Raw genomic sequence first — 18,541 nt, forward strand, 5'->3', positions numbered from 1 at the left:
AATTGTTCTGATCTCAACCCACGAGTCCTGTAGTAGGATATGTAGTGATAGGACAAGGGGTAATGGTTTTAAGCTAAAAGATAGTAGCTTCAGACTAGATGTAAGGAAGAAATTTTTTATGAGGGTGGTGAAACACTGGAACAGATTGCCCAGAGAGGCGGTAGATGCCTTATGCCTGGAAACATTCAAGGTCAGGCTGGAAGGGGCTCTGAGTAACCTGTTCTAGTTGAAGATGTCCCTGCTCACTGCAGGGGTGGCTGGACTACTAAAGGTCCTTTGCAACCCAAACTATTCTATTATTCTATGATTCTATAAGTCCGTTAACATGGACAGTACTTCTGCCTTTGGGAATATCTGACAATTTCAGTCTTCAAAAGCTCTCACTACATGGCACTCCCAGAAAACAAACAAGAAATTTTAACTGAATTAATTCTGAATTTTAAAAACTTTTGAAATCCTTATTGGTTTGGAATTAAAATTTTGGATTTAAATCTTCCTTGTAAATATTTTTTCTTCTTGTTCTTGATGTATGAGTACATTTATATTCAAAATATAAATGCTTGGTTTACAGAGAAACCTAAGGAAACAGAACTAGAAAATAAAAGGTTTATACTTACTAATAACATTAGCTTGTCCGGTGAAGATGGTGTACTGCAGCTCATAAGAGACCACACTGAACTCATCATCTGACGTCCAGTGGACAGTAATAGTATCATAAGAAGCTGTACAGAGCTCTTCTCGAATGGTGGGTGGGTTGGGAGCTGTGAGATACAACAGAGGAGACTTACTGACACAATTAATACAATATTTCCCACCTCACCTGAGATTAAGGCACCTGATTCATGAGTTTGCAGCTATACCATATGACAGACTTTTCAACAACTTTTCACTAATTCCAGCAGTAACTTAGATTGTCAAGAAATTGTTGCAAATGAATTCTTTCTGTCAATATAACCACGTAGGAACTCCAGATTTTGAAAATGTTTTGTATTAAAGTAGCTTTAGTTTAAGATGCCCTAGCACAAGTGATGTTTTGGTGGTCACATTAAACTGTGATTACTGGGTACAACTGACATGTTATTTTTTCTAGGTTAGTTTCTGATCACTAAAATTATCAAAGTTTCATTGAAGCATATATCAATAGGGAGAGGCAACATTCTTCACTGTTGACTTGAAAGCAGTGTTTGCCTCACTTATCTTACCAGAGGTCGGCTAAGTGGTATTTAAAAAATATAATTTGGGGGAAGCCTCCAAATACTCATGCTTTCACGCTCAATCTCTCCAAGCTAATTTTTATTTATTTCCTAGCTATCCTTCCTAATATAGATGCACACAATTTCTGTTGGCTATACAACTCTCTTTTCAACATTACGTCAAGATTTTTTATAATAACCATGACTGTATGACTATTAGTACCCAAGCTTCATTGTCATTGCTAATTAAATAATTGTAGAAAACAACCCAAACACTTGAATAAAAGATTGTCTCCTTGGTTGTTGTTTTTTTTTTTAAATCAACAAACAAGATATCCGTGTAGCAAGCTACAGATTCCTCTCCCATATTAACACAGGTTTATTTTAAAGACCTATGTTAAGAAGTGAAACTTGAACCAAACTTCTTAGGTTTAAATTTTCCTTGTTTGCATTCTCTACAAAGCCAAGCACCTAAATAAGAAACAAACGAGTCTTTCTTTGAAAGACTGGTGAGCCTTTCTGCATCCTTGTCTCGGTGGGAGCCTCATTCCTAATCATCTTCCCTACAGTCACCATCATGCAAAAAGAAAAAAAAAATCCTTGTACTTAATAGTGTTCGTTCCAGCTGTCACAGAGTGAGGAAGGAGGGCATTCAAGCTGAAACAACCACCATATGCCTGAATTAAAGGAAAAAGAAGGCAACTCTGCATGGTATTTTTGCTGTCAGCTCTTTAACTTCTGTTAGCCACAAATAATGGCGTCAAAAAAAGTCCCTCTGGAGGAATTCCATCCTTACTTTTGCAACAACTTTTTTTTATGAAACATCCATTTTACTTTCCTTTAAGAATTTTTCTAATTCATGTCCCTAGGATTCTCCCCAAGGATTAAAGTGCAGACGCATTTCCAAGGAGCCTCTTTCAAGCAAGGGGCATAAGGAAACTTACAAATGTGTTTCATGATATGACTGTGATTTGTGATGCTCTAAATATTGTAGCACAGAAGCTTACCAATGTCTGGTTTTGGTGTTTTTTTTGTTTGTTTTGTTTTTTTTTTTCTCAGCAGAGGAACCCTTGGGACAGACGGGTATTAAAGAAAAAGAGAAATGAACTAAAATAAGAATAGTCACCCAGGAGGAGGATATAAACAAATGGAGGAGAAAAAAACCCTGCAATCTTCTGGAAAGATGAGTGCTGCAGGTTAGAGGTTGTGTACTAACTGAGGCCAAGTAACTGTTGGGAAAGCTATGCAGTACTGCATTGGTCCTAGAGGCTACATTTCAAAAATGTATTCAGCAGAACAATCTACTAGTGCTATTTTTTTCATTTTCATATTTTGCTTGTCTTTCAAAGGCAAAATAATTAAAAAATATTAATTGCAAATATACAAGTGGATCCATTTTTTGTGTGCTAGTATTCAACTAAAGTCTTCTTCAGTCATCTTCTGCACCTATCAGATCAAAACTTTTTACTTGAGAAATGTAAGTTACTACTACAACACAGATAATAAATATTAATTTATGGAAAGCAATGATTACTGATAGTTTAATGAACTGTAAACTGCATTTCAACATCATCTAAGTGTCTTCAACTCATTTGAAAATGACAGCCTAAGTTCTCTCTTCGTATGCACACCTGGCTGGCCTTATGGCTGGAGATTTACAGGCTCTCGTATAATGAGAATGACAGAAAAGAGAGATTTGACTTAAGCAGGACATCTTTTCTCTCGCTGTTATGATTAACCCACACCCACCTGAGAGTATACTGCATGAAACTCATCTCTTCAGCAACAATCATTTCATAAACCACTCAGAATAAAAGAAAATTTACCTGCTTCTCCTGCAGACAGACAGGGAAGCCGGCATGCAAATGGTTTGTCATCACGTTCAAAGTAATGAAGAAATCTGACTGCCAAATTCATCATTCCATGGCACATACTCCTTTGGAGAGTGTAAATCCATAATGCAATTAAAGAGATTGACCTTAATCAGTTATCTTCATTATTGCATTTGATAGTATGTGATTTGCTTATCACATTTATTAGCACTGCTACAGAGCTCAGGTGCTGCAGGGGAAGCTCTACAGAGACTCCAGAACCATCTGGAGGTGCTGGTGGTGCACCAGCACCTTCCCCGACATGGCCATGACTTGGGTGTGCTCTGCTCCACCACTGCTCAGGAAGGGCAAGTCCAGCATGCTTCCAGCACAGCACTGGAAGATACAAAGCCTCATAGCCACTCTTTCGTCCTTTTTACCAGTGGAGAAGTAATGATTGCCCATAAGCCTTTCCAGTCCATTTCAGGGTGAGAATGGAGCACCGACTCACAACAGTAACAAGACTGAAGTTTGACAGCTGATGCTGTTAATGCCCTCAACTATTGGCAGCCCCCTAAGTGCTACCCAATGTCAGAGAGAACTGAAAAAAAATTGAAGCAGCTCTTGAAAACCCCAAATTTACGGCCTCAGGCAGTGAAGGAACCTGAAATCAGTGCCAGAAGACTTAGCAAGGCAGAATGAAAGCTGCAGTGGTTTAAGGAATTGCTTCCTAACATTAGTCATTGGGTGGTAATCTGCATAGAGGACCAGGGCAAACATCTGGGAGTGGTAACTGCTTCCGTCATATTAACTTTCATCCATCTGCATTTGTGAATCAACACTCTCTAACAAGAGTGAAAATCATTGCTGAAGGCTGTTTTAGTTCATTTGTGTGACTTTGACTCAAAATTGAGCAGGCATACTTAAATAGTCAGGAACCACATCTGAAGTGCCTGAAAGGTAATACCTAATATTAGAAAAGCAGTTTCTTAAATTTGCTCCCAGAAGTAACTGACCTTGTGAGTGTAACTACTCCCTTTCAACCAGGTTAGTCTAACCCACCTTCCGTTCAATGTCATCTTCATGGCTTTTACTCTGAAGCAGACTGAAAGCACTCACGTGGTCCATACACCTGAGAGGCAGCTGAGGGAAACTGCCACCTCTCATCGGTGAATCTCAGCATGAATGCATGGCTCCTGGGTGACTACTGAGACTATTTCTAAATCCTTTCAGCACAAGGTCACAGAGATTGACTAAAACCACCTCACCTTATCACAGAATCAAAAAATCATAGAATAGTTTGTGTTAGAAGGGACATTTAAAGGTCATCTAGTCCAACCCCGCTGCAGTGAGCAGGGACGTCTTCAACTAGAACAGGTTACTCAGAGCCCCATCCAACCTGACTTCAAATGTTTCCAGGCATAAGGCATCTACCACCTCTCTGGGCAACCTCTTCCAGTGTTTTACAACCCTCATCATAAAAAATTTCTTCCCTATATCTAGTCTGAATCTACTGTCTTTTAGCTTAAAACCATTACCCCTTGTCCTATCACTATGGACCCTACTAAAAACTTTGTCCCTGTCTTTCTTGTAAGCCTGCTTCTAAGTATTGAAAGGCCACAACAAGGTCTCCCTGGAGCCTTCTCTTCTCCAGGCTGAACAACACCAGCTCTCTCAGCCTGTCCTCGTAGGAGAGGTGTTCCACCTCTGATCATTTTTGTGGCCCTCTCTGGACCTGTTCCAACAGGTCCATGTCTTTCCTGTACTGGGGACCCTGGATTTCGATGCAGTACTCCAGGTGGGGTCTCACGAGAGCAAAGTAGCAGGGGACAATCACCTCACTCGACCTGCTGGTCATGCTTCTTTTGATGCAGCCCAGGATATGGTTCCTTTTGTTTGTTCAGGCATGTGGTGATTGACTTTGTAAGGGTTCCTTACTGATTTTGACAGAGTAAAAACCAAAGATCTAAGCCATCTCCTTGACTTAATGGTCCTAAAAATATTCATGTTGTTGGCATGAATATGAAGGAGTTGAGGAAGCTGCTCTGAACCTCTCTCAACTGTTCATTACTGGGCTCCATGGTGGATCATGTCACTGGACTGAACCAGCATGCAGGAACTTGAAAGGCACAGTTACATCAGGTGTGGATACAAATTTGATGTGTAACATCATGCATGAGTTGGTACCAAGAGCTCAGTCATACAACCACATAGACATAGTTTTTGGGTAGACCAGAACTGTTCAAAACCAACAGAATGAGAGGAGATTACACCCAAAGCATGAGACTGAGCTAGCTGGAGTTGGTTTTTGATCTTTTAATGAATGCTGAAAGAGTTAGGAGGAAAGACAGGTTGTGAAGGGTTTCCAGAATGAAGTTGTTTTCATGTGAAAAAACTGCTGGCACATGCTAGGCAATGCATATTTCTCAGTACAGTCATAGCTAAAGTGATAGATGAAGAAAATGTATCATTGTTTCAGGTGGGATTTCTGAAGCAGGGCAAATTGCAAGGTCAAAGAATAGATGTTCCTGCAATTGATTTCAAAGTATTAAGATATAGAACAAGTATTTTTGATTCACAATGGATAAAAAAAGTCCTTATGCTAGTAATATTGTGCAGAGAGTTTGCAAATCATATGGATTGCCTGGATCTAGCTAGATACATGTTTAGAAAAAGATGAGATCCAGATGAAGAGATTGAGGAACTGGCAAGATAAGAAAGCATTCAAAAGACATCAAGGCTATATATACAGAAGATAGAACAGTCAGAGGAAGATTAAGGGTATTGTTTTATTATACTAAACTTGACATCTCAATGTCTGGCTGGTAACTTTCAGAGAGATAGCATGGATTTTCATTTGGATAGCAGAAGCTTTGGACAGATAGCTGTGTAAATGATAAGCACAAACTAGTTAAATTTATATTTGTGAAAGAAATAGGCTAGGAAGAAAGAAAGATGGAAGTTTCAATGTGCCACATAGAAAACTGGGGTTGGGGAGATGGAGGACGAAGATGTGATAAATAGAACACTGGGAAGAACCAAAGGAGAAGAAAATCTCCAGCAAACAACCAAGGTCGATTGCTCCGAAGGCAAGAGACATCAAAGAGAATGAGGCTGAAATTCAGGCTTTGACATTTTGTTCAGAAGCAGTCCAAATGATAGATACAATACAGGCTTCTTTGCTTGATTCACAACACAGAGGTACCATGAAGACTTACAAATGGTCTTCATTTTACTTAACTGTGAAACATGATAAAAGCAAAGCCCAATTCACTCTGTCACAGTTTTCAGTTTAAGATCTACGAAGACTCTATTCATCAATCTGGAAGCGGTAAAATAAAACAAATATTCCTCCAGAGTTTCTGAACAACAATAGAGAATAATCAAGAGCATTTGACTCTTGAGACTATACATATACACATATACATTACATACATACATACATATATTTACATAAATGTATTTTCACTGTCTGCATAGGTTGTATTTTATGCTCAGATAATTTGAACATGTGTTTTGGATTTTGCCATTTGCGTCATATGCTATTTATTAATGTGAAGAAAAATAGTTCAAAAAAACAGCTAAAACTGTTCTTCACCGGGCATCAAGAGCAAGGATAAAAATGGTAGATTAAGAAAAAACAGCTAAACTGCTTGATGCATTTGCAAGTTCCCTTACAGTGCGTTGTGAGCAATTTTTTCAAGACTCTGGATGAGGTAGGAAGAAGGCGGAGAAGGAGCTGTGTAAATGACACAGCCAGCATGATGGACCACAGAAAGGATCTTTATAGCAAGACTACACTTCATTTTGTTACAGATACAACCTCATTTTCTTCAGTGTACACCAATTAGGCTGGTTATATTGACATATGATGTACAAAGGGAAGAAGACCTGGGGGGCTGTGGGAACAGACTGCTGGATGGAATTCACCTGTTATAACTCTAAAGATCTAAACCACAATTATCTATCACTGAATGAGTCTCTCTAGCCTCTGTTTGGATCCAACTGGGAGAAATAGGCACCTCCAGAATGAAGCCAACTGACCCTAAAATGAGGTGGTTATTCCTCTTCTTCGACTATAAAGGAAGCTGAGGCTGATTGTTTTACAGGTAGATTCCCAGGTTAGGGCAAATGAGTCTGGCTTTTTCTTAATCCTTCCTTTAATTTCTTTGGCTTTTTTATAATTTTGGGGTGAATACTCAACATGGTGGCAAAATTCCAGCAGACCAAGGGGAGAGTGGGAGTGAGGGGAAAGGCAGACACCATGACATTTCACTGATCCTGTATAAAAAGTTCAAATTACTCTCACCACATTATTATTGTGCATTATTTACTTGAGTATATGTTACACACTGTATTCACCAGTTACACATTGATACAGAAATCTCTTGCAGAAAAAATCTCTATTTCAGTTGTAGTAAGAATCCCACAACTCTATAAGGCAAAAGTGGTGCTGTCCTGTGCTGCAGACAGCCTTGCTCTTCCCAGTATTAATCTGTCCACTGCAGAAAAAGTTTATTGCCCTGCAGAAAAGCCAGAAGCCAACCCTCTGCATGGAAAAGATCCAGTGGTTGGCAATGAGGAGACTCTGTTCTCTCACATTCTTCTTAAATAACACAGGTATACCTCCTGTAAATCAGGCTAAAAGAATGAGCCCAGGAAGCATTTTCAAGTGCTTTTCTAACAATGCTTTGTGACTTTCATTGCAAATTCTCGCTGTTAACAGCAGATGCTTAAAGACCATGCAAAATGAAAACCTACCCTGTGTCTCTTCTGTTTTCAATTGAACTGGAATGAATTGTTCTAATTCTGGCATTGAAATCAAAACACCCTAAATTACAGTAATTTGTTTCTCTTTGTGAGTCATTACATACTTTCAGATGGCACATTACTCAGGCCTTCAGTAAGGGTCTAATCCTATGGGCTTCTTCAGGCCAAAGCTCTCAGTTAAGTGAGCCGGGGCTGCACTCTGCAGACAACCCATCCCACACCCTGGCACAGGGCACCACGCGGGCTCTCTGCTCCCAGACACAGCGAGGTCCTCCTGTTCTGTGGTGGGGGAAATACACAGTGTCACCGGCTTGAGGAATTTCATCTTTCATTGCTGAGCCCTTGATGCTGATTGCTTCAACAGCTTCTGGTTGCTCATGGGAAATCGGCCACGCTGCAGTCTGCTGTAAGGAGGAGGCAGCCCCAAGGGAGAGGGTAACACGTGGAGCATCTGCCCCCTGGGATATAGGATTTGGACCCTGCTCTCCCTCCTCTGGCTGCTCCAGGCTGAATTCTAGCTGTTCTTTCATGTTACTCTGCTACAGTGGCTTTTAACCATTTTCAGTCCCACTTGCCCACATCCTGTTGGGATGGAATGCAAGGAAAGGAGGTAGGAAATGCATCCCAGTTGTGCTCTGTAGCACCTAATGCTTCCTGGGGCACTCTGAGTCTGCTGGGGGTAATATATTTGGGATTCAGAGGGCGAGTGTATTGGGTTTATGTGGCAAGGTTTTGGTACGGGGGAGGCTGCAGGGGTGATTTCTGTGAGAAGAGACCAGGAGCTGACCTCATGTCAGACACAGCCAACTCCAAGACAGACCTGCTGCTGCCCAAAGCTGAGTCCATCAGTGACGCTGGTAGTGCCTCTGTGATAACATGTTTAAGAAAGGGTAAAAAATGCTGCATATCAGCTGGGAGAGAGGAGAAAATGTGAGAGAAACAGCCCTGCAGACACCAAGGTCAGTGAAGAAGAAGAAGGGGAGGAGGTGTTCCAGGCGCCAGAGCAGAGATTCCCCTGCAGCCCGTGGTGCAGCCTGTGGTGAGGCAGCTGTGCCCCTGCAGCCATGGAGAACCACAGTGGAGCAGAGATCCTCACTGCAGCCTGCGGAGGACCCTCACTGGAGCAGGTGGATATGCCCTGACGGAAGCTGCAGGCCACGGAGAGGAGCCCACACAGGAGCAGGTTTTCTGGCAGGAACCATGGCCCATGGGGGACCCACGCTGGAGCAGTCCATTGCCAAAGGACTGCACCCCATGGAAAGGACACGTGCTGAAGCAGTTCTTGGAGAACTGCAGCCTGTGAGAAGGACCCAAACCGAAGCAGAGGAAGAACATGAGGAGGAAAAAGTGGCAGAGACAACACATGATGAACTGACCACAACCACCATTGCCCATCCCCCTCACTGCTCAGGGGGAGGAGGCAGAAGAATTAGGAATGAAGTTGAGCCTGGGCAGATAGGGGGTTGGGGGAAACAATTCTGGTTGTTTTTTTTTTTTTTTTCATTTTTATTTCTCACTATCCTATTCTTTATTGTTATTTATTGACCACAAATAACATTGATCTTCCCCAAGTAGAGTCTATGACAGTAATTGCTCAGTGATCTCCCTGTCCTTATCTCAACCTATGAGCTTTTAATCTTATTTTCTTCTGTCTTGCTGAGGACGTAAACTGAGAGAGCAACTTGGTGCCCACCAGCTAAGGATAATTTACCACAGAGAGGAAGGAAGAAAATGCTATCACTACTTTTTATGAGGAACATATAATAGTAGCACGTTGAGAAAAAAATTACCTGTAAGGTAATCAAGGCATTCCAATAATTTCTTCTCCCTGGTAAAATCAAGTGCGAAAGTATCAAAAGTATCATTGAGATTAATTTCAGGAATTAGAACCTGGGAGGATGCAGTTGCCATGGAAACCCTATAATGAAAAGAAAAAAGTCTTTTAGAACCCAAGACATGATATCTTTCACATCAAGGTAGGACTTGATCATCATGATTGTTATCGCTTCTCAAAAAGCCTGACAAAAACTATTACATGTATTTTATTTATGCAAGTTATGAGCTTCTCCTACCACTTTAACTTCCGGGAGTAAAGTCTCCAGTAAAAATCCCTTATTACTTTGCTTTGGCTAACATGTACCATCAGATAAGTTTTTAACAAAATACTGTCTAAACGACAATATACTTTGAATTGTTCTTTCCAGTCATCCACTGAACCAAAGTTGCAACAGCACCAATTTTTATTTGTATTATAAGCAATCCTGACAGATGCTGCGTCCCTCCCAACCCTTGTTTTCCCAAGCAGCTTCTTGCTCCAGGCATTCCTTGGCTCTGCTGTCCCAAGGGCTTGGTGCAGATCCCCACACCTCCTCAGCTGTTCAGCACTGCGCACTGCTGCTAACTTCAAAAAGCACAGGGGGGGGAGATAAAACAAATAGATGTCAGCACAGTTTATTTTGAAAGGCTCTTCTCTGCAAAGCATGTGTGCATACTTACATTTCCTCCAAAACTACCAAGTTTCCTTGTCTACCTCATTTCAGGAGCTACATCCGCTTTTTGTCGGTCCAGCCGTACTAACATAGCGAGATGAGTTTTCACAAGAATACTGCCACCAGGTTGTATGTTTCAGATCCTTCAACCTGATATCTCAAAGTATGTGTTACTGGAGAGCTGGATATTGGATATGTTTACAGAAAGTTTGGTCCATTTAAGCAAAGAGGTTATGAAACCTCATTTGTTAATTGTTTGAGTTTGGAGGTAGACACACAACCATGCACACAAGGTATGTCAGTTATCTGTCATTCTCGACACATCAGATCAAAATATTTTGATTGCTTCAATTAACAGTTTCCCAAATTAGAGTACCCCTCTGTAGACATGACTCAATGGCTCCAGGTCAAATGTTTACTAAAAACTATGTTTTCATATATTTCTTTTGTAGCAGTATAGAAAAATGCAGTTAGGAAAGCCAAAAACTCATTGTCTTCAGTATAGGTTTCAAAAGCTGAGCTAAGGAGGTTTCCTAGTCAGTAATTCATGTTATACAGTTTTCAGCACTGTTTCTCTTGAACTGTGGTTGTAAAACTTGAAGTAGATCCTAGTACAGATAGTACAGATGGGTTTGTTTTTTTTTTTTTCTCCAGGGGATAATTGAAGTGCCTTTTGTCCCATCTACTTAGAGGGAAATCCCCTGAGCTCTTTCACTTCTTTCCCCCCGCTCCCATCCCCCCATAGTTCATCTGCAGTTCCACTATGGTGTTTTATATCTAGTAAGAAAAAAAGACATGCATTTCCTGTAGGGCCTGTGTTAGGTCAATAATCTTCATGAAATTAACAATGGCTTTGCTAAGAAACTAGCAAACAGGTATCTTAGATGAAGAGCTTCTTTGAGTACCTCCACAAAGCGCATATTTATTGTGAAGAAGAGCATATCACCCGGCCCTTTTGGACTTTCTTTGGGGCTATGCAAAGGATGCACTGTGGCTAAGTGTGTTAAAGTCAGTTTTCAGTGAGCTCAGCAGTTTGCAGTCTCAAACACCATGTCACCACATTAGGTTCAGAGGACTGAATTTCCTCTTGTACTTCTGCCTGCTCTATCTGACATGGTACTTGGCTGGAAAGGATTTTTCTAGGATAAATGGATTTCACCCACTGTAAATAATGCACAACCTAAATCACTGTAGTGTGTGTAATGTCTTTGCTATACATAGTTACCTGTTGTGCCTACCACAGACAATATTATACTGCAATTACTTTGAAATATATGCATGAAGAAATGCAATGAATATAATTTCAGGAGACTGTTTTAGCTGCTGGAGCTCAGGGCCCTGGTGAGACTGTTACATGAGCAGTCTAGAAGCATGCAAAATATTGCTCACCACACGAGAACTAAGAGAGTTGCTCGTGGGGAATAATTTATTAATCAGATTTAGTCTCTTTTTCCACTTGCAATTTGTCTGTGAGCACTTGGGTTTTTTTCCCCTCGGTTTTATTCCCCACTTGAAATGACTTTCAGGGCGTTCACAGCTATCTCATTACAGACTGCAATCTGTGATAGCCAAGAATTAGAGTTGATTGGGCACATATGTCAGCTGGTCTCATTTCTGCTCTCCGAGTGCCTCTCCTATGACTGTATTTATGATGCAAGTGTTCACGTTCACAAGGTGAAAACGCAGCTTCTCTGCATATTCTCTGGTAGTCAGTTAAAAAGCTTTGTGCCTCCACAGGTTTCTGCCCTACCGCTTGTCCCACTGAATACTGAAAAAAGGCCAGACCCTGACCTTAAGATTTTTGATCATGATACTCATGTGGCAGTTTTACTGTCAGCTTCAGCTGGCAAGACGAAGTGCCACAACGTAGACTGGTGAGAGAATACAAGCCAGGGTCTGAGTCTGACAGATCAAATCATTGCCTTGCCTTGCCTTTTGCCTTTTGCCTTTCTCAACAGATTTTCAATTCTCCAAACCTGTAATGAGCAATCCAGTGTTGCTGGCTTATTTATATATGAATTAAATAGCTTTGGTGAAGCCTGATATTCAGAGAATCTGCATCCAGCACTCCAGAGTGAGTAATAGACTTAAAACAAAAAAAATAGTAAGGGCAGGGAATTTCATGCTTTGTATTAGGTGAAAATTGGTTGGACGATGTGAAGATACAATGTGAACCCAGAGATTAAAAAAACTCAGCTGAATAAATAAGCATAACTTTTTAATATTTTTCTTCTTCATTGTCCAGATAAATTATATTTTTTTAAATTTCTCTGACTGATGGCTAAACAGCTGATAATTCCAACAGAACTTTTTTTTTTTCATCAGAAAATACTAGTGAAATTCAGTGGGAATGTTTCAGCATGCACAGTGTTGTACTGAAAACCAGACCTAATTTTCTGACAGCACGGTTTCCTAGAAAGACTTGTTCCCTTGTCTTTGGGTCCTTGATATATCTGGCATGCTGAAAATGAGCTAGGATCCTAGAAGTAGTAGAAATTTCTCTACCCAGGGACCCAACTCACCAATCTGTTGAATCTCCAACTCTTTTGAGTGGGGTACCTCAGAGACGCATGTTGCAGGTTCCCAAAGTCACACATTTTGTTACCTTACTGCTTGCTATTTTTTGAACAATATGAATCCTTTAACATAACTCCAAATCTCTTCTAAGGAATGTACTTGCTGCCTGATTTCTTTCTCAATCTCAGAACTTTTCATGGCGTAGGAATTTCAGCATCCATAAACATTTTTTTTAGTGAGTTTAGCACCAGATATGTGCTTTGTGTCCATGCTACCTCCTTCATTTGTGCATGCTATTACTGTTCTAACTTATTTTGCACCCTTTTTCAACTCTTCCTCTTTTCAAAGGGATATTTTGGTTTAGCATTACAGTAAGGTCCTTGCCATTCTGGTACAGCACAAAGTAGCCTTTCCGGGGAATGTGTCAATTAACCCCCCACCTTTGACCACATCTGCGGTGGGACAAGACAATATGGCAACTACGGCAACCTATTTGCCTTAAATGGGGGTTTTGCAACACAAAATTCTTTACCTTTCAGTGATATTTTTAGCAGTTTGCAGGAAGCGAGCATGATCGTTCTCCTTCAGCGACTGTTCAGCCTGAGAGATGAGGGATGTCGAGCGCTCAATGCACTGTTTGCAGTTCGCAATCTGCTGAGCCAGTTTTCTCAACCTCACCACCTCAAGTGGGAACATAAGAAAGCAGTCACATCTCTAAGGTCACAAATCATTATTGCATTTTCACTTCTGAGGCAAAGCTGGAATGCGAAGGGGCAGTTAAGACAAACGGCTTTGCTGACAAGAGCTTTTTTCACACTAGCTTGATGGTGAGTCCCTTCCACTAGCCACATAACATTTTTAATAAGGGGACAGGCACAGCCTTTCTGCCTCAATATTTTCCATGTGGAAAACAACAGGGGAGAGCCAAAACAAGCACAGCTGGCCTACTTTCCAGCAGAAGAAACGTCATTTCCTGGTAGTTTCTGCTTACATGATAACCAAGGGCTATTTGGATAACCATTTCCCTGAATGATGAGATCTGTGTTAAAGGCATCTTATAGACTATCTACTTTTTTCCTGTTACTGAGGTGAGTTTCATTAAAAATAATTTTAAAATAAAACCTGACGGAAACTGACACTGATCAATTCTACTAACAATACACACCTGCCCTTTTCATTATGTGCTTTTAGGCAAACAGGGTGTTCTCTTGTTGGATATTTTTAACTGGACAAAAGCACAGTAGTGCTGGAGAGCTGATTATTATTACTGCAAACATATGTGTATGTTATATGGAGATAAACACAGTAGATACGACTGTAATCATTAGCTGAAAGGTTAGGGAGGGGCACAGTAAATCCTGCATTTAAAGACAATGTTGGCTAACAGAACTTCTAATTCCTGAAAGGTCTGGGAGTCCTTCCTATTGTTATCACATCAGGACCGTAGTTTGAACAGGAATAAGAAATAGGAAGGAAATGAAATAATTCTGGAGTTTAGAAAGGTATTAAGACCCAGTTACATGTAAAATGAGGAAACTAACAACCAAGTGGATTGGCAGAAATATCCAAATTCATAATCAAGATAACGTTCCAAATCTCATAATTAAGGCACAAGCTATGAAGTTGCTGAGTTGAACTTCAGATATAATTGCATCCTAAGTAGAGATAAGGGTATCCTAGTGCACCTACTCGACAACAGAAACCAGTAGGAAAATAAATCTTTTGGAAAACTTTCTAAAAGAAAATACTGGACAAATGATTAGCATCTTGCAAAATTAGTATTTTATCTAAAGATAGAAACAGTAACAGGAGAAAAATGCTGGGAAACCATAAAGATTATGACAATGCTACTGATCTGATCCCCTTCTAGGAGGAACTAATGCCATAACTTTTTCTCTAACTGTGCATTTGCAGAGACTACAATTTGGTCTACACCAGTCTAACCAGGGAAATGTTCATTGAAGTATTAAGTAGCTCATCTCTTTATTTACTTATTAATTAACAAAACAAACAATTAACTGAAATAAATGTTACCTTGTGAGCTTTGAGCAATCAGAAGGCCTGTCGTGATTCGTGAGATCTACATATGAACTAGGTTTTTTGTTTTCTTGATTCTTGTTTCATGTCTTCTTCAGGAAGACAACTGATGATAAATTTTAAAGGGAAGAGTGTTGTCTCACCCGCTCCCCACCCACCCTACTGAAGGCAGGAATGACATCTACACTAAAATTATCTATTTGATATTTAAGCGTTTTTTTCCTGTTATGTGCTCTGTGGTATTTTACAGGTTTTGAGAGATAGGTGAGATTAAGGATGGAGCTGTACCACACTGTCCGACTCACATGTCTGAATCCACAGTCTTGCACCCATAACTAGAACTTTATACCTGAGTGTTTCCAGCTCTGCAGCCATAACTATAGCCCTGCAGACAAATTTGCCGTGCCCTACCTTCCAGAAAGACTCTTAGCCACAGGCCCCCTTAAAAAGAACTACATTGGGCAGAATTTCCTGTGGCTTTTCACACGGGTGTCTTGAACCCCTGAAATCTTTCAACATATGCAAAATTTGGGGGCAAAGCATTTCAGATTTTAACAGACCTCTATTGGTATCACACTTGACTGAACAAAGTACAACAAAGAATGCGATAAATTCTGATATCAGCTGTATTAAAAAAAAAGAAATCAGAGTCAATTGTATCATAAATCTTCCATGCTCTAATGGATGTTAGAATACATTTTTGCAAGCAATAGACTTTTTAAAAGGAACTCATGTATGTAGCACAAATCCAAATGAATGGAAAGTTTTCTCCTTCATTGGAAGCACAGCTGGTCTCACTGCATAGAGAAACAAAGTTGAAACAATAATGCAGAAGGCGATCTTTTCCATTTTGAAGAGAATTCTGTTATGTTAACAGCATGAGGAAATTCAGGTTCTGTCACACAATGTCCAGGATCTGTGGTTTCAAACATGTTTAAGTTGGTCCTTGCCTACAGTCTTTTTATTTTAAGTTAATTGGAATATCTTGACAGCTGCATGAATCATCTAACCTGCTCTTGACTCTACTCCTTTCCTGAGCTTTTCCCACACAAGAAGAGTTTATATTTGACGTAGTTAGTTTAGCAGTTAAAGAGTAAACACCACGTACCTAGAAAATAGGAATATTAATTCAACTCTAATGTGTTTCTGAGTTATCAGATAGCTAGAAAAATGCATTAAAACTTGAATAACAGGGATTTTTCCTGCTCAATATGTTTATCGCTAATAATCATTGTACTTCAGTAATTAGAAATGCACTCTTCCTTTGATTTCCTGCATGTTTCTGAATATTTTTGAGATAAATAAGTCAGATTTCCTGTTCTCAAGAATGACAATGATTGAAACAAATTGTTTATGTGATAGTATTATAATAAATAATTTCAGTATCTAGACAAATATATTCATTGCCAGCCACTACACTAAATGTTGTGACACTTTGTGAAAGTGAAAACTTTGGGGGAAACACTGTCAGACATACAACAGAGTGAAGGAATCATTAATTAGCCACCATTTATTGTCATTTACTGATTATCCTTAAAAATCATAATCAGATGTAGTAAGAGAAATGCCAAATAAACTGTTGAGGTCTGGCACACTAATCCTGACATATCTCATTCTTCTTTACATGAAAGTAGCAGTAGCCCAGGACTACAGGGGACTTTTACAAATTTGTATTAATAGTACCTGAGGTCAAAAAGCCATAAGCACGAGGAATCAGAGTAGACCTACTTGTGATCTAAAGAAGAAAAGCTTTTACCTTTCCTTCCTTGATTTTGGTTCCAATTATTTGTCGTCTTTGCTGGATTATTTCAATGAGCTGGTCACATTCTTCCATCAGCTTGGTTTCTTGGCGGGATGCATTTACCTACAAAGCAAACCATTTTGATTAGCAAAATATTTTTGGACATTTTCCTTTTTCTAATTTTAAATTTTCAATTTCTAAAATGTTGGTTTTGGCATTTTTTGCTGCTTTTTGTGTATAATCTATGTGTTATTTTGTTTTCCCTGTCTTGGATTTTGTGAAATAATACTGAAACAAGTCTGAATGTCGTGTTTGTAGGAGGTAGGACTTGCAGATAGGTACTCATCAGATATTTCTAACTCAAGAGACAAAAGCCTGGTCCTGTGAGTACTGAGTGATGCCAGTTATAGTGGACATCAGTGAGAAGTGAAGGCTTTTCAGGAGGTGCTTAACAGATCACAGATTCAAGCTGTATGTAGGACCGTAGTGAACACTAATGCACCTAAGAGCACAAGTACTGTATCAGACAGTCCATTTAGTGCAATATCCTGTCCCTTGCTGCTGCTAGTGCCAGCACCTGCTAGTAAAGTATCTTAGGAAGAAGTCTCAGCATGTATGATGATTCCCATTAATATTTTTCTCATCCTCCAACCATTTGCAGCTCAGCATCTTCTTGAACCAGACACAATTTCTGCATCATTATTAATCCTCAAAAGAGTTCTCTTCTACAAATGTATTTAGTCTCTCCTTTAACCCCTGTAAACTTTAAGAATCCCCACCATCCTACAGCACTGAGTACAACAACGTAACTCACAGTCAAGTGAACAACTTCCTGTTTTAGAGGGATTTGAACCTGTCTCCTTCCAGTTGTGTTTAACGACCCCAAGCTCTTTTACTGGAAAGGACAGTGAACTACTGATACTTATCCACAGTCTCTCTGTGATTTTATCCTGTTTTGTCCTCTAGCAGGGCTTCTTTTCTACATTGAAGAGTCTTAAGCAATTCAGTATTTCCTTGTATGAAAATTATTCTGTATCTACAATCATCCTTGTTTTTCTTCTCTGTAACTTTGCCAGGTCTCTCATCTCCTTTTTGATATGGGCAACAGAACTTTACTAAGTACTCAAGGTGCAATGACACGATATGTTCTCTAATTCATCTTGTTTACTTTCATAATTATTTCTAATGTTTGATTTGCTGAATTTAACACTTCAAAATATTGTTTATCATTTTAAGCGTCCATACAGTGGTTGCTTAAAGATCCAAATTGACAAATATCCAAGCAACTCTACCAAGTCACGTGAATTGATGGTCAGCTTTATTATTACTACTCTGCCTCAGTAATGAATCAGCTATAAAATAAGAGCTGTGCTCATGTAGTTTTCTGGAGTATAAATATATGAGCCACTGAAACTATTTTTAGTGCAAAAAACCTCACAAAGAATATTAGCTTTCTATGGAAAATGTTGACATTTTGTAAAAAAATAAAGAAACTTAAAATAGAAAAGTTTTGGTTCTCAGCTGATAATGTTTTGGAGGAGACTGATTTTTTCAACAAAAAGTCAACATTCTGTATAACAAGAAAAATGTACTTCCTCACCAGCGGTAGTATGCATACACATATGCAAAAAGAGTCAGAGAAAAAGGCAAAAAGTCCTCATCATATCTAGAATAAATACAAATTTAAAGGAGTGATTTCAGAGCTGTTTCCATATGCACTTTGTTAAGTGGTAAAGCAGATTCAGCCCTGGCCAGTTATTCCTAGAGCCTCCTTTTCCATTGGGCTAGTAAGAGCTAGTGGTGAACATCAACAGGGAGCAGTTCCAGGTGACAAGAAACTTTATTTCCCCCCTTGGTTATTTTTCAGTCTGATGAACCTATTGATCTGCCTCAGCCTTCTTTTTCTTTTAATTGCAACAATGTGTTTAAACATGCAGCACACTATGGAGCTCATTAAGATGAAGCAAATGCTTATATATATAT

The 18,541-nt window shown here is 39.6% G+C and overlaps 1 protein-coding gene across 1 annotated transcript; it reads right to left on the reverse strand.

Annotated features, from left to right (window-relative positions):
- Positions 1-591: 591 nt before the first annotated feature.
- Positions 592-16,681, reverse strand: LOC104458198 (E3 ubiquitin-protein ligase Midline-1-like; the record flags this gene model as incomplete). Its single annotated transcript, XM_010081236.1, has 4 exons — positions 592-761; positions 9,565-9,692; positions 13,313-13,461; positions 16,574-16,681. Coding segments are annotated over 4 exons (555 nt in total), but the record flags the coding sequence as incomplete, so codon positions are not given.
- Positions 16,682-18,541: the final 1,860 nt, after the last annotated feature.

Source organism: Pterocles gutturalis, unplaced genomic scaffold, assembly GCF_000699245.1.
Source record: "Pterocles gutturalis isolate BGI_N339 unplaced genomic scaffold, ASM69924v1 scaffold14649, whole genome shotgun sequence".
In the NCBI taxonomy this organism is placed as follows: Eukaryota; Metazoa; Chordata; class Aves; order Pterocliformes; family Pteroclidae; genus Pterocles; species Pterocles gutturalis.